Consider the following 16,153-nt stretch of genomic DNA (forward strand, 5'->3'; position numbering starts at 1 on the left):
AGACAGAATCCTGAGTTTGAATGGAATTTATGCATCATGCATGAGGTGTATGAATATGCAACAGGGTTAATCCTCTGTTAAAGGGTCTCCTTTTTTGGGCTCGTTCTGCCCAGAAAAAGGTACCCAGATGTCCATAACTCTGTGTTTTTATTGTCTCATATTGTCCTAGTTTAAATTGTCCAAATTATTATTACTCTAATTGTATCCCTATTTTTATAACCATTTTATTACTATGAAACTCTTAACATTTTTAAAACACGAGATTGGCATTTTTCACAGAGGCATGGAGGGGATGGAAGCGAGCAGGGCTGCACTGGCAGGACCCAACCTCCCTCCTCATCCTCATCCTCTCCTCCTCTGGTGTCACCTACCCACGGGGGACACGGTGGGCGAGGGGACGACCACGCAGGTGCCATTGTCCAGGCGTTTGCCATTGGGGCAGGTGCACACGGGGCCACTGGGGCTCAGCAGGCAGAGCCACTCGCACTTCTTGCGGTCACAAGGGTTGGTCACTGCAGGAGGAGAGGGCACAGATGGTGAGGACAGCGAGGTGGTGACTCCACAGCTCTTCTTGCTCCTCCAGGACATTCCCCTCCACAGCTCTGTGCTGTCCCTCCCATGCCCAGAGGTCACCACCTGGCCAGCTGGACTGCCCCAAACCCACCTCAGCAACCCCCTGCTCTGCCCACCCAGACACCCCCACTTTGGGCAGGGACTTGGGGGTCTGAGTCCCCTCTTCCCAAGCTCTGCCAACATCCCCCTCACCCTCTGGCACCTCACACCAGGTATCAGCCCCTGGCACCTCCCCACCGCCCCAGGAGCAGGGTGGGGGTCCCGGGCCCACACCCACCCTCTGGCTGCTTGTACTGGTGGTAGAGCACGACGTCGGTGGCGTGGTTGAGGCCGGATGTCAGGTTGGTGACGGGTTTGTGCCCGAACTTGTGAATCTTGAAGATGCGGTTGTTGATGTAGGTGACGCCGTAGATGTAGTCCTCAAAGATGTCGATGCTGAACGGGTGGCTCAGCCCTGGGGAAGCCAGGAGGGGACATGTGGAGGAGGGGATTTGGGGTGGGTTCTGAGGCCAGGGACCCCCACGGGGCACCCCTTACCCTTCTTGTTGTCGATGGCCACGACGGGGTCGGTGCCGTTGAGGCGGATGCTGCCGATGACGGAGAGCTTGGCGTCGGCCCAGTACAGCCTCTCGTTGTGGTAGTCCACAGCCAGACCTGAGGGGACACAGCCCCCAGTGAACCCCCAGTGAGCCCCCAGTCCACCCCAAGCCCCTCCTGACCAGCTGACCCGCAGAGCAGCACCCCCACTGCCCCTACACCCTTCTGCCATGGGGCTCCGAGCCCCCAGAACAACCCTCCCCAACACAAATGGTTGAATGTGTCCCCATCGTGGCTTTTGTCCCCCTTCCTGTCATCTGTCTCTCTCACCTGTTGGCCACTGGATGTTGTCCTGCACCAGGGTCTCCCGCAGTGTCCCATCCATGGCAGCTGTCTCAATCTTGGGGTGATTGCCCCAGTCTGACCAGTACATCGTTCTGTAAGGACACAGGCAGGTCATTCCCAGGGGAACAGGACAGCCCAATGACCAGGGAGGAGAAATCCTCCCACACCATCCCCATGGCATCCTGGAGTCACCAGGCAACTCAAGAAGACACAGAGAGTGACACTGGGACACACGGGTGGGCTTGTGGTGAGGGGAGGGAGGTGAGGGCTGGGCAGAGGGATGGGAAGTCCCAGGGAAACAGGACAGCCCAATGACCAGGGAGGAGAAACCCTCCCACACCATCCCCATGGCATCCTGGAGTCACCAGGCAACTCAAGAAGACACAGAGAGTGACACTGGGACACATGGGTGGGCTTGTGGTCTGGGACACATGGGTGGGCTTGTGGTGAGGGCTGGGCAGAGGGATGGGAAGTCCCTCACCCCCGTAGAGGATCAACCACGATGGCGTGGGGCTCGTCGATCATCCCCGAAATCAGCGTCTTGCGGTTCTCGCCCTTCATCTGTGCCACCTCGATGACGTCCCGCCCCGAGTCCGTCCAGTAGATGTTCCCAGCCACCCAATCGACGGCGATTCCCCGCGGCATCTTCAACCCTGAGATCTGCGTGGGGCAGAGTGGGGACAGGTGAGGGGGGAGGAAACCATCAGCCTGTGTCCATCTCCTCCGTGCCCCGGCAGAGCTCGCTCACGTTCAGGTTGGTGACGCCGCTGTCGATCTGGCGCCGGTTGCGGTTGGAGGCGGTGGAGGCGGAGGAGGAGGCGGGCAGCTCCCGGTAGGAGATCTTGCTCGTGTGCCAGTTGGTCCAGTAGATCTTGTTGCCCTTGACATAGATGTCCATGGCGTCGATGCGCACGTTCTCGTCGCCCTGGAAGGCCGGCTCATAGGCCGAGTTGGGGTTGAAGGGGTACATGCTCCTGATCTTGTTGTCGTCCGCGATGTAGAGGATCTGGTGCTCAGAGCCTGCAGAGGAAGAGGAGGAGGAGAGGTTGGCATGGGCTGCACTGGGAAGAGGGGCTCAGCCAGGAGTGGGACTCAGGCAGGAACGAGGGCTCAGCCCGGCTCCCTGGTGGGACAGGGACAGAGTCACTGGGCATCAGAGTCACTCATCATCGCCCTGGGGCTCACTCTGCTGGGGATGGACAGACTGACGGCACCAGCGGTACCAGAGGGTGGGCAGAGCTGCAGGGGGTCGGAGGGAAGAGCAAAGGATTCCCACAGGAGCTCCGGGGGGGGGGTCCTGGGCACACACAGAACCCCCGTGGGTCCCTGTTCCCTCCTGACCTTCTGCCTTGCACATGTTGTCCGTCTTCATGAAGTTCTTGGCGCAGCTGCAGACGTGGGAGCCCTTGGTGTTGTTGCAGAGCTGGGAGCAGGTCCCAAAGCGCAGGCACTCGTTGATGTCTGGCCAGTGGGAGGTGGGATCAGGGGGAGAACCAAAGGCTGTCCCCATAGACCCCAATCTGCCCCAAGGACACCATACCTGCCGCCCCAGCCCTAGCCCAGCTGTGAAATCACACCTCACTAGCAAAAACCAACGCCAGACCCCACAGCCCGATCCCCAGCCCTCTCCAGCAGCAGCTGGAAGTACCTTGGCAAAAATTCTTGTCTGGCACCTTCTGGAAGCCTCTGCGGCAGGTGCAGTATGAGGTGGAGTGGGACTGGACACAATGGGCCTCGTCCCCACACATGGTGGTGTTGGTCATGCAGTCGTACGACTTGTGCTCTGCAGTGGGACAGGCCGTCACACACGTGTCACAGCGAGTCCCCCCCAGTCCCCACCGGGCCCCCGGCTCCCCACCCACCGTGGGAGCAGGATTCCTCATCAGAGCCATCTCCACAGTCATCGAAGAAGTTGCAGCGGAGGTTGGCGCTGATGCATTTCTTGTTCCCACACAGGAACTCATTCTTTTCCTGGCTGCAGCTCTTGGGCTTGGCCGTGGGTGACTCTGCGGGTGAGGGGCAGCAGCTGTGACCCCCATGTCCATGGGACCCTCTGGGAGCAGGCAGGGACTTGGGACCCTGCATCCACACCCTGATTTTGGGAGGAAAGACTGGGCAAAGCCAACCCCAGCACCTGGGCTGAACCCTGGGCTCTGGGAGGAACATCCCAAGGGCCACAGTGACCATGCAGGCACCTTGGCCAAGCAGGCTCAGGGCTGTGCCCATGGGTGACTCTGCAGGTGAGGGGCAGCAGCTGTGACCCCCATGTCCACGGGACCCTCTGGGAGCAGGCAGGGACCTGAGACCCTGCATCCACACTCTGATTTTGGGAGGAAATCCATCCCCAGCACCTGGGATGAACCCTGGGCTCTGGGAGGACCATCCCAAGGGCCACAGTGCCCTCCAGGCACCTTGGCCAGGCAGGCTCAGGGCTGTGAGGCTCAGAAAACCATAATCCTGCCATACTCCTGCTTCTCTCCCAGGCTGCCAGTTTCATGCCTTCTCTCTGAATATGTACCACAGTTTCCATCTCCTGATGTGCTGTGAAAGCCACGACACCTCCTGTGGCCAGGAGAGCACACCAAGGAGTCGGGCAGCGCAAATGGCAGCAGACGTCACCAGAGCCAGCACTGGCGTCCTGCCCCCATCTCCCCAGTGCTCAAGCAGCACCCTTTGGACACTGAGAAGCATTTCAGATATGCAGTGCAGAGCTGAGGGAGAAGGATCAGCCCCACTCACCGCAGTCCTTCTCATCCGTGTTATCTCCACAGTTGTCAATTCCGTCGCACTGTCGACCGATCCACAGACATACCCGGTCGTTCTTGCAGCGGAACGGTCTGTTGGGGGGACACTGGAATTTCACTGCACCAGCAAACAGAAACAAACGGTGACGGTGAAAGGAGACGCCGTAGCCAGGCTGTCACACATGTCACGAGCTGCTGCTCGGCCTCTGCCCGCTCCCCGGGGAGGGCTGTCCCACGTGGCCGAGCGGGCTCCGGAGGCTGAAGCAAAGAGACTGAAGCAAAGACAATCGCCCGGCTGCTGTGAGCCCTCTCCTCACCCAGCCCCAGCCCCCTCCCCGCCAGCAGCCCCTCTGCAACTCCTGCCCCTCAATCAGAGTCACCTCCACCCCTCACCGCCACCGGCCACCCCCGAGAGGAGCTGCCGGAGGTCCCCCCCTGACCCTCCGGTCCCCACAGTGGTGCTCGGGCTCCAGGACTGTCCCCCCATCCTGGGCTTTGGGAGGGCTTGGGGGCAGAGGCAGTGTCACTCACAGCACTCCTCGGGATTCTCGTCCGAGTTGTCCCCACAATCGTCCTCCCCGTCACACTTCCAGGCCAGGGGCTTGCACAGGGTGTTGTTGCACTGGAACTCGTCCAGGGGACACGTGCGGACTGTGACAGGGCAGGAGGGGACGTGTCAGTGCAAGGGGGGACATGGCAGTGCAAGGGGGGGACGTGTCAGTGCAAGGGGGGGACACGGCAGTGCAAGGGGGGGACACGGCAGTGCAAGGGGGGGACATGTCAGTGCAAGGGGGGACACGGCAGTGCAAGGGGGGGACGTGTCAGTGCAAGGGGGGGACACGGCAGTGCAAGGGGGGACATGGCAGTGAAACAGGGGACACGTCAGCTCGTGCTGCCCTGCTGCCAAAACCCCACGCTGGGGCTGCAATTCCAATTTCCAGCACGCACAGGGGGTCTCCAGGGCTGGGGGGTTTGCATGTCTGTGCATGCTCCAGAGTGCGGCACACACACGCAGAGGAGAGCGCTCCCACCCACAGCAGGGGACACAATGACACCAGGGCGGGGAGGGGGGGACACAAGCAGCCCCAGGGGACATCCAGCTGTGCCATTACCCCCTGTGCCACAGTTCTCCTCGTCGCTGCCATCCATGCAGTCGGCGTCGGCGTCGCAGCGCCAGCGCATGGGGATGCAGTGCCCGTTCTTGCACTTGAACTGGTCAAACTCGCAGCGGGGGGTGCAGTCTTTCTGCAGGGGACAGGCAGGGACACGGTGGCCATGGCAAGCCCCTGTCCTGTTGCCACAGCCAGGCTGTGAGCCCCAGGGCAGGGGCTGAGCGGGGGATGTGTCCCCGTCCTGCTCGTACCTCGTCGGAGCCGTCGGCGCAGTCGTGGTCCCCGTCACATTTCCACCTGCCCGCGATGCAGCGGCCGTTGGCACACGAGAACTCGCTCTCAGAGCAGGGCCTGGGTGCTGGGGACAGAACACAGAGTGTGCCCTGAGTGTGGGGACAGCCTGAGGGCAGGGGGTGGCCCTGGCCAGCAGCTGCGGGGGCACAGGGTGACACGGACACACGGCCAGTGGCACTGGGGACAGGCGGCACAGGCAGAGCTGTGGGAGCTGGCAGAGGGGCACAGCTGGCACCATCTCCCAGCCCTTCCGACACCACTCCCTGTGGGGGTTTTGGGGGACACTGTGGCCACAAAGCCTGGCTGTCCCTCAGGGGACAGGTCACTCACTCTCCACAGGGCAGCACCAGCCCCACTGCTGCCCACCCCAGCTGCCCCCAGGCAGGAGCTGCAGCAGTGCCCTGGCACAGCCTCATCCCTGTCCCCCCTCACAGGGCATGGGGACAGCTCACAGCTCAGGGGCACAGCCAGTGCCAAATCCAGAAGGATGGCACGTGGCACAGCCACCCAGCTGGGATGGCTCTTGGGACCCTTCCCCTCCCTATAGCCCAAGGGTTTGGAGCACAGGGACCCCCCCACTCATGGCACAGGACTGTGGGGGAAGAGGGGAACAGGGGGTGTCCAGGGGGAGCAGGGAGAGCACAGTGGGGATGGGTTTTGGAGCCAAGTCCAAGCCATGCACGGGCCCTGCAGAGCAGCAGGGTCAGACCCTCCCCAGCTGGGGTTCCACAGAGGGAGATGCTGGTGCTGATGCTCAGTAAATCCACCTGGACTGTCCAGTCCCGACCCCTCTGCCCTCACCTAGAAATTATTGTCTTCATTGGTTTTAGAGAGAGTGTAACATGGAATTAAAAGATTTTGGCAGGAACCTACCTCTGAGCGCCCCATAACGACAGTGTGAAAATGGAGAAAAACATAAGATGAAGTGAAATGGCACAAACTCAAAAACACGACGGGAAATCAACAGAAAAGAAAACAAAAGCTGCACCCTGAAGAGCTTTGGGAAGACAGAGGGACCCAGTGGGCACTGCAGGGGGGGAGAGGGTCTGGCAGCAGACCCTGGTGCCATCCCACAGACAGCTGGACCCCCCCTGGGTGCTGTGGGGTGGGACAGAACCTGGCAGTAGACCCTGGTGCCATCCCACAGACAGCTGGACCCCCCCTGGGTGCTGTGGGGTGGGACAGAACCTGGCAGTAGACCCTGGTGCCATCCCACAGACAGCTGGACCCCCCCTGGGTGCTGTGGGGTGGGACAAGATCTGGCAGCAGACCCTGGTGCCATCCCACAGGCAGCCTGAACCCCCCTGGAGGGACAGAGCCACAATGGAGCCCTGGGGGTGGCCTTGCCCATGAGGGCAGGGCAGGTGCTTGGCACACGAGCAGGAGCTCACCAAGGGGCAGCACTGAACTCTCTGCCGCAGCTCTGGGATCAGCCACCTCCCCACGCACTGGGCCAGGCCTGAGGGTGTGACCCAGGTCCCTCCTGACAGCTCTGTGTGTCCCCACCACCATCCCAGGTGACACTGCTAGGCAGGGAGTGACACAGGGGGTGATGCTTGGTGGCAAAGCAGGACAAGGTGCCCTCGGGTGACTCTGCTGGGCCCCCATGCTCCTGTGGGGAGTGTGTTGGGTCACCCCTTCAGTGTCACTTGTCACCTTTGGGGTGTCTCCTTGGCACAGCCCCCACCTCTGCAGGGCCAGGCTCTCCAGAGCCCTGGAGTCAGGGACAGGGTCAGCACTGCCCCAAAGGAGGGCATGGATGGCACAGGGACAGGGTCAGCACTGCCCCAGAGGAGGGCATGGATGGCACAGGGACAGGGACAGTGCTGCCCCAAAGGAGGGCATGGATGGCACAGGGACAGGGGTCAGGGACAGGATCAGTGCTGCTCCAAAGGAGGGCATGGATGGCACAGGGACAGGGTCAGCACTGCCCCAAAGGAGGGCATGGATGGCACAGGGACAGGGGTCAGGGACAGGGACAGGGACAGGGACAGGATCAGTGCTGCTCCAAAGGAGGGCATGGATGGCACAGGGACAGGGACAGTGCTGCTCCAAAGGAGGGCATGGATGGCACAGGGACAGGGACAGTGCTGCTCCAAAGGAGGGCATGGATGGCACAGGGACAGGGTCAGCACTGCCCCAAAGGAGGGCATGGATGGCACAGGGACAGGGGTCAGGGACAGGGACAGGGACAGGATCAGTGCTGCTCCAAAGGAGGGCATGGATGGCACAGGGACAGGGTCAGCACTGCCCCAAAGGAGGGCATGGATGGCACAGGGACAGCCGTGTCCTGGCTGGGGGACACGGTGGCTCTCCTGGCCACCAACCTGACAGCAAAAGAGGGGCTGGGGGGGCCCAAACCTCTCCCCTGTGCAGTGCTCCACCCTGGGGACAGCAAGGGCTGGGGGGTGGCACGTACTGCAGCTCTCCTCGTCAGAGTTGTCCCCGCAGTCGTTGTCGTAGTCGCACTGCCAGCGGCCCGGCACACAGCGGTTGTTCTTGCAGCGGAACTGGTACGGCTCACAGGTGCGCTCGTCTGGGGGGACAGCGGGGACAGGGACAGGTCAGGGCTGCTGGGGGGACAGCAGGGACAGGGACAGGGTCAGAGCTGCTGGGGGGACAGCGGGGACAGGGACAGGGACAGGTCAGAGAACTGGTATGGCTCACAGGTGCGCTCATCTGGGGGGACAGCGGGGACAGGGACAGGTCAGGGCTGCTGGGAGGACAGCAGGGACAGGGACAGGGACAGGTCAGAGAACTGGTATGACTCACAGGTGCGCTCGTCTGGGGGGACAGCGGGGACAGGGACAGGTCAGGGCTGCTGGGGGGACAGCAGGGACAGGGTCAGAGCTGCTGGGGGGACAGCGGGGACAGGGTCAGAGCTGCTGGGGAGACAGCAGGGACAGGGACAGGGACAGGTCAGAGAACTGGTATGACTCACAGGTGCGCTCGTCTGGGGGGACAGAGGGGACAGGGAACAGGAATAGAGCTGCTGGGGGGACAGCAGGGACAGGGACAGGGACAGGCCAGAGAACTGGTATGGCTCACAGGTGCGCTCGTCTGGGGGGACAGTGGGGACAGGGAACAGGGACAGGTCAGAGCTGCTGGGGGGGATGACAGGACAGGTCAGTGCTGCCCCAAAGGAAGGCATGGATGGGACAGAGACAGGGACAGGGACAGGGACAGGGACAGGGACAGGGACAGGGACAGGGACAGGGACAGGGTCAGCACTGCCCCAAAGGAGGGCATGGACAGGTGTCAGCACTGCCCCACACAAGGGACAGGACAGGGACAGTGACAGGGGTCAGCACTGCCCCGCACAAGGGACAGGACAGGGACAGTGACAGGGGTCAGCACTGCCCCACACAAGGGACAGGACAGGGACAGCGACAGGGGTCAGCACTGCCCTGCACAATGGGAGATACGGGACAGGGATGGGATCAGCACTGCTCCAAATGAGGGCAGGAATGGGACAAGGACAGAGGTCAGCACTGCCCTGTATGACAGGAGGATGAGACAGGGACAGGTGTCAGCACTGCCCTGAACATGGGGAGGGACAGGACAGGGACAGGGACCAGGACAGGGGTCACCACTGCCCTGAACATGGGGAGGAACAGAAGTCAGCACTGCCCTGCACCTCCCTCTGACCCAGCCCTGCCCACTCAGAAAAGGAGCAGCTGGAGCTCCTGGGACACCCCAGAGGAGCCAGCCAGTGCCAGGCCAGCCTGTCCCTTGAGGAACAGGGACACAGGATGCCAGTGGCTTGTCCCCAGGGTCCCTGCTCACCGCATTCCTCCTTGGGCTCATCAGATCCATCCCCACAGTCGTCCTCCCCGTCACACTTCCAGCGTGCCGGGATGCACCGGCCCGAGTCCTTGCAGCGGAACTCGTCCACGCCACAGGTCATTTGGGCTGCAGGGAACAAAGTGACACTGGTCAGGCCTGTGCTGCTCTCTGCAGGGCTGAACAGCCTGGAGATGGGTGGGATCCCCCTTCATTCCAGGGAGAAGCCAGCGGGAGGAGGATCCCAGCAGGACAGAGCCAGCAACAGCATCAGCCACTGCCCACAGGGACTGAGCAGGGACTGGGGTAGAACTGGGGTAGAACTGAGCAGAAACTGAGCAGGGACTGAGCAGGGAGAGAGGAGGGACTGAGCAGGAACTGAGCAGGGACTGAGATGGGAGTGGGGTAGAAATGGGCAGGAACTGAGCAGGGACTGAGATGGGATGGGGGTGGAACTGGGCAGGAACTCAGCAGGGACCGAGCAGAGACTGGGGTGGAACTGGGCTGGACCTGAGCAGGGACTGGAGGTACAACTGAGCAGGGACTGAGCAGGGACTGAGGAGGGACTGGGGTAGAACTGGGCAGGGTCTGAGGTAGAAGTGAGCAGGGTCTGAGCAGGGTTTGAGGAGGGACTGGGGTAGAACTGGGCAGGAACTGAGGAAGGAGTGAGGTAGAACTGGGCAGGAACTGAGCAGTGACTGAGAGACCGAGCTAGAACTGGGCAGGGACTGACAGAGACAGAGCAGGGACCAAGAAGGGACTGAGCAGGGACCTGCCACCCCGCCAGCACCCAGAGGTGCCCAGGGTGGGCATCTGACACCGGGCAGAAGCCCCTCCCCACACAGGTGCCTTACTGCAGTTAGCAGGTTCATCCGAGCCGTCCACGCAGTCGTTGTCACGGTCACAGACCCAGACACGGGGGATGCAGCGCTTGGTGATGGCACACTGGAACTGGTTGGGGGCACAGGTCACCTCGGCTGCAGGAGGGACGAGGGGGTGTCAGGAAGGGCAGCAAGGCAGGTAGGAGACAGCCACTCCTTTCCCCAAAAACCAGCCGTGAGGTTGAGAGGTGTGTGGGTGCTCCAGGGATCACAAGGGGCTGGTGTGCTCAGTGGAGATGGAGCAGAGCCATAAAATGGCTCCAGAAGACTCCAAGCTATGGGGGGACAGGGCAGAGGCCACCAGATCCCTCAGCTGGGCAACAGGCTCAGCCCAAATCCACATCAAGGGACTAAAGGATTTCAGTCCCACTAGGAAACAACAGCGGGGACAGAGGGTCTGCAGAGACCAGGGGTGTGGAGAAAGCCCTGGCACAACCCAGAGAGCCAAACACGCCAAGACACAGACCTGAACCCCTCAGTCTGACCCACACTAGCTCCCACCTGACCCCCCAAGCCCCCAACTCACGACAGTCCTTCTCGTCCTCGCCGTCCCCGCAGTTGTCCTGCCCGTTGCAGCGGAAGATGCCGGGGATGCAGCGGTTGGTGTTGGTGCACTTGAACTGGCTGGGCAGGCAGACATGGATGTCTGGGGAAGAGGTGACACGGTCAGGGGGTGACAGGCTGCAGCTCCACGCTGTGGAGGGCCACAGAGGGACACAGGGAACCTACCACAGTTGGCCTCGTCCGAGTTGTCCTGGCAGTCGTTGTCGCCGTCGCAGATGAAGGCGGGGTTGGTGCAGATCCCTGTGGAGCACTGGAACTGCCCTGGCCTGCACTTGAACTCAGCTGTGGGGTAACACAGGGCCACAGGTTTGCTCTGAGGAACATTTTTAGGGCACACCTCAACCTCAAACCCTTGCTCCACCCCTCTGGTGTCCTCTGGACACCCTCTGGTGTCCTCTGCGGGGACCCAGCATCCAATTCTGGGCTCGGGCCCTGCTCCATGGGACAGATGTGTCCCACTGCTCCCTGAACTCTGTCATTGGGCTGACCCTCCCCTCCACAGGGTTGTCCCACCAGCCATGGGGTGCTGGGACACGGGGGGGCTGTGCCACCCCCTGGCACTCACGGCAATCCTCCGGCTCGTCCGACCGGTCCCCGCAGTCGTCCTCGGTGTCGCATTTCCACCAGAAAGGGATGCACTTGTCGTTCTTGCAGACAAACTGAAGGAGAGAGCAGCTCGTGGGGTGGTTCAGGATGGGGAGGGGGGACCCCAGATTTCATCCCCAGTGAGCTGAGCAAAGGGCACTGATCCTGTGCTGTCCCCTCCAGGTATTCCCAAATCCTGACCCAGAGCAAAGCCTTAACCCCACCCAGGCCCTGGGGTTTGAGGAGAGGGGTAGAAGAACATTCCAGAGCTGGAGGTTCTCTGGCTCTCCTGGACACCCCCAGACATGAAGTGCCACAGGAGGGAGGTGCTGCCTGCACCCACAGAAGACTGTGTGACACCTCATCACCCCCAGGGAGATCATGGCAGGAGGGACACGGGCATGGGGAATAACCAGACAGGCAGGGACAGGCAGGGACAGGCAGGCAGGGGCTTACCTGGCTGGCAGTGCAGTTGGACACGCAGGTTTTGCCATCACTGCCCAGGTAGAAGTTGGTGGGACAGGCACACTTGTGCCCCCCGCCCGGGGAGAGCAGGCAGAGGTTGCTGCAGCCGCCGTTGTTGGTCTTGCAGGGATGGTTGGGAACTGGGGAGAGCAGGGTGACAACAGCAAGTCAGACCAAGCTGGGGACACTCTGGGTGGCATGGGAGCAGCAAGACCCTCGTCACCCTGCTCCTGCTCCCCCTGCCTGACCTGGCATCCCCCCACATCCCTTCCTTGGGGTGGTTCCCCAGCACCCCCAAGCCATGCTCTGTGGGAAATGAATTTATACTTCTATTTCTCCAAAGTATCCAGTCTTATCTGTAACTTGTTTCTAGTTTCATTTCTCTCCCTCAACAATGCCTGTCCTATTCCATGGCATTTCCAAGTCAGCATTTCTTATCTCAAGGTTTGCATACAGATGCACACACAGTGTGAGCCTTCTGCCAGGCTTGGAGAATTCTCTAGAAACCCATTTCCCACGCTGCTCACCGTCGGGCTGGCGGAAGGGGTGGTAGATGTGGATGTCCATGGGCCTGTGCAAGGTGCTGATCAGCAGGGTCTTGTTGGCTCCTGTTGTCTTGTGGGCCCGGTTAATGGATTTGGTCTCCCAGTCGGTCCAGTAGATGAAATCCTCGAAGAGGGTGAGCGCGAAGATGTGCGGGATGTCCTGGCTCAGCACTGCGAGGGGAGCAGGCACTCAGAGAAGGGCTGAATCTTGTTTCCCTCCCACAAGGAAGCAGCATGGACACAGAGGGGTGGCCAGAGCTGGGGACTGTCCCCAACAACGCTGGCTCCCATTCCAAGAGCTGACCCAAAGCCTGGACCCCCCCAAGGTGTGCTGAGCAAGGGGAGTGGGCACTCAGAGAGGGGCTGAGCCATGTTGCCCTCCCACAGAGAAGCACCATGGACACAGAGGGGTGGCCTAAGCTGGGGACTGTCCCCAAAAGCACTGGCTCCAACACCTGACCCAGAGTCTGGACCTCCCCAAGGTGTGCTGGCACCCATGGAGCTTAGCACTGCAAAGGGAGCAGGCACTCAGAGAGGGGCTGAGCCACGTTCCCCTCCCACAAGGAAGCAGCATGGACACAGAGGGTGGCCAGAGCTGGGGACTGTTCCCAACAGCGCTGGCTCCCATTCCAAGAGCTGACCCAAAGCCTGGACCCCCCCAAGGTGTGCTGAGCAAGGGGAGTGGGCACTCAGAGAGGGGCTGAGCCACGTTGCCCTCCCACAGAGAAGCACCATGGACACAGAGGGGTGGCCTAAGCTGGGGACTGTCCCCAAAAGCACTGGCTCCAACACCTGACCCAGAGTCTGGACCTCCCCAAGGTGTGCTGGCACCTATGGAGCTCAGCACTGTGAGGGGAGCAGGCACTCAGGGAGGGGCTGAGCCATGCTCCCCTCCCACAAGGAAGCAGCATGGACACAGAGGAGTGACCAGAGCTGGGGACTGTCCCCAACAACACTGGCTCCAACACCTGACCCAGAGCCTGGGTGTGCTGGCACCTGTGGAGCTCTCACCTGTGTGCCTGTTGGAGCCATCCAGGCTGGCAAACTCGATGTAGTCCTCACGGGCATCGGCCCAGTAGATCCTGCTGTTGATGTAGTCGAGGGTGAGGCCGTTGGGCCACGTGATCTTGGTGTCCACGATGACGCTGCGGTTGGTGCCGTCCATGCCGATCTTCCCGATCAGGGAGTGGTCACCCCAGTCCGTCCAGTAGAGGTAGCTGGGGGTGAAACACAAGAGCAGGGAGATGCTGAGTTGGAAACCACAAAAATTTCTCCCTGTGAGGGTTGTGAGGCTCTGGCACAGGATGCCCAGAGAAGCTGTGGCTGCCCCATTCCTGGAAGTGTCCAAGGTTGGATGGAGCATGGGGCAGCCTGGGAGAGTGGAAGGTGACTGCCCACAGCAATGGGGTGGAACAAGATGGCCTTTGAAGTCCCTTCCATCCCAAACCACCCCATGACTCTGATAAATGGAGGTGCACAGGCACAGGGTAAGAAAAAGCATCCCAGTGTCCCAGTGGCCAAGAGGAAAGGCTTCATCCCATCTCCCAACCCCTGGGACTGCAGCAAGATGACCACAGCCCCTTTCCCCAAACCCCAGGGCATGGGGCAACCTGGGAGAGTGGAAGGTGACTGCCCACAACAGTAGGGTGGAACAAGACAGTCTTTAAGGTCCCTTCCATCCCAAACCCCCCTATGACTCTGTGATAAACAGGCAGAGGGTAGGGAAAAGCATCCAGGTGTCCCAGAGGCCAAGAGGAAAGGCTTCATCCCATCTCCCAACCTCTTGGACTACAGCAAGATGACCACAGGGCATGGAGCAACCTGGGATAGTGGAAGGTGGAACAGGATAGTCTTCAAGGTCCCTTCCATCCCAAACCACCCCATGACTCTGTGATAAATGGAGGTACACGGGCACAGGGTAGGGAAAAGCATCCAGGTGTCCCAGAGGCCAAGAGGGAAGGCTTCATCCCATCTCCCAACCTCTGGGACTGCAGCAAGATGACCACAGCCCCTTTCCCAGAGCAGAGCAGAGCAGAGCAGAGCAGAGCAGAGCAGCAGGTCCATTCCCCCAGGCTCTCACCCGTTCTGCACGTCCACCACGAGCGCGCGGGGCTCGCGCAGCCCCGAGTTGACCAGCACGGTGCGGTAGGCGCCGTTGAGCTTCGACACCTCGATGGTGTCCCGGCCCTTGTCACACCAGTAGAGGTTTCCTCCCACCCAGTCCACAGCCAGCCCGTCAGGATTGCTGAGCCCTGTGCGGTGAAGGACCTGCCAGGAGGAGGCAGAGGTGGCAGGGATGAGCAGAGAGAACCAAACCTTGATGTCTTAGGGGTGACAGTGTCCCCCCTCCCCAGCCCAGATCTTCTTCATCACTCCCTTCTTAGGTTTAGATGGGATATCAGGAAGAAATTCCTCCCTGTGAGGGTGGGGAGGCCCTGGTACAGATTTCCCAGAGAAGCTGCGGCTGCCCTGGATCCCTGGAAGTGTCCAAGGCCAGGCTGAATGGTACTTGGAGCAACCTGGGACAGTGGAAAATGTCCCTGCTCACGTCAGAAGAGTGACTCTGGATGAACTTTAAGATCCTTTCTGCCCCAAATCATTCCACAACTCCATGACTCTTCCCCCAACCTTCCTTGTCCCACACTTCAGGGCAAGGTGGAGCCCACCCCTGCTTGGGGTGGGGCTGCAAACCATCCCACAGCAACTGGGGCTGACTCCCAAAGCCCAGTGATGACCCCACAGCGGGGCAGGAGGTGGGTGAGGCCCAGGGGCGCCCCAGGGGGTGCCCCACGTCCCCACCTGGACGTTGCTGCCGTTGATGTGCATGCGGCGGATCATGCTGCCCTGCGTGGTGACATCTGTCCAGTAGATCATCTGCTCCCGGTAGTCAAAATCCAGAGCCACAGCATTGTTCAACCCCTGGAGAGCAGGGAGGGAGAAGGGTTTGCAGCAGCCTCAGTGGCTGGCATGGGCTCTGGGGGGGTTTTACAAAGCCCACAGCCTCCCTGCATGCTCCTTGCTCGCAGTGACCTCCTGACATTTAGATGGATCTGCCATTCCCCTGGGAAGCCAAGAGTCTAAACTCCTCAGCTGGCAGCTCCCGTGTCCTTCAGGGCCTGCTCCATCCCCAAATGCCCTCCACACGGGGCTGCTGTGCCTCCTGCTCCCAGCTCACCCCGCACCTGCTTGAGCAGAGTGTAGTTGGAGCCGTCCAGGTTGAGCTTCCTCAGATAGTAGCGGTTGGCAAAGATGAGGAAAGGCTCTTCATCTGCACAGGGGAAGAGGGAAAAGTGGCAGGGGAGCACTGCTGGGATGTGGGCAGAACCCTGCAGACCTGCCACCACTCCCTCATGAGCTGGGGGCAGCTGCTTCACCCTCCAACTCCAGCGCCAGGAGCATCCCACGGTCACCAGGAACATCCTGAGCTCTGAGCCCACACCTGGCTCTCACCTGTAACAGCCTTGCAGCTGGTGGGGTTGTCAGGTCTGAGTTTGTAGCCCTCGGTGCAGAGGCACTTGTAGCTGCCCAGGGTGTTGATGCACTTCTGGCTGCAGGGGTAGGTGGTGGAGCACTCGTCGATGTCGACGCACGTCTTCCCGTCGTCCTTCAGCCGGAAGCCAGGACGGCATCTGCACTGCAGGAGCAACCCGGAGCTGTCAGACACCTCCAAGGGAGGTGGCAGGTGCTGGGAGGTGACAAGTGTCACCATGGGACATGCAGACTCA

At 61.0% G+C, this 16,153-nt stretch overlaps 1 protein-coding gene across 1 annotated transcript in view; it reads right to left on the minus strand.

Annotated features, from left to right (window-relative positions):
* Positions 1-2,831: 2,831 nt before the first annotated feature.
* LRP1 (LDL receptor related protein 1) overlaps positions 2,832-16,153 on the minus strand; it is a 91,734-nt gene continuing 78,412 nt past the window's right edge. Inside the window, exons 56-75 of the mRNA XM_059871723.1 lie at positions 15,879-16,062; positions 15,611-15,696; positions 15,228-15,347; positions 14,509-14,696; positions 13,440-13,645; positions 12,411-12,599; positions 11,875-12,023; positions 11,399-11,492; positions 10,999-11,115; positions 10,796-10,915; positions 10,243-10,365; positions 9,392-9,517; positions 8,025-8,141; positions 5,563-5,669; positions 5,312-5,444; positions 4,731-4,850; positions 4,195-4,292; positions 3,318-3,461; positions 3,104-3,238; positions 2,832-2,916 (exon numbers count right to left, since the gene is read on the minus strand). Coding sequence (XP_059727706.1) covers positions 3,215-3,238; positions 3,318-3,461; positions 4,195-4,292; positions 4,731-4,850; positions 5,312-5,444; positions 5,563-5,669; positions 8,025-8,141; positions 9,392-9,517; positions 10,243-10,365; positions 10,796-10,915; positions 10,999-11,115; positions 11,399-11,492; positions 11,875-12,023; positions 12,411-12,599; positions 13,440-13,645; positions 14,509-14,696; positions 15,228-15,347; positions 15,611-15,696; positions 15,879-16,062 — 2,445 coding nt within the window. The 3' untranslated portion in view covers positions 2,832-2,916; positions 3,104-3,214. The remainder of the gene's footprint in view (positions 2,917-3,103; positions 3,239-3,317; positions 3,462-4,194; positions 4,293-4,730; positions 4,851-5,311; positions 5,445-5,562; positions 5,670-8,024; positions 8,142-9,391; positions 9,518-10,242; positions 10,366-10,795; positions 10,916-10,998; positions 11,116-11,398; positions 11,493-11,874; positions 12,024-12,410; positions 12,600-13,439; positions 13,646-14,508; positions 14,697-15,227; positions 15,348-15,610; positions 15,697-15,878; positions 16,063-16,153) is intronic.

This window comes from Haemorhous mexicanus, chromosome 33, assembly GCF_027477595.1.
Source record: "Haemorhous mexicanus isolate bHaeMex1 chromosome 33, bHaeMex1.pri, whole genome shotgun sequence".
Taxonomy (NCBI): Eukaryota; Metazoa; Chordata; class Aves; order Passeriformes; family Fringillidae; genus Haemorhous; species Haemorhous mexicanus.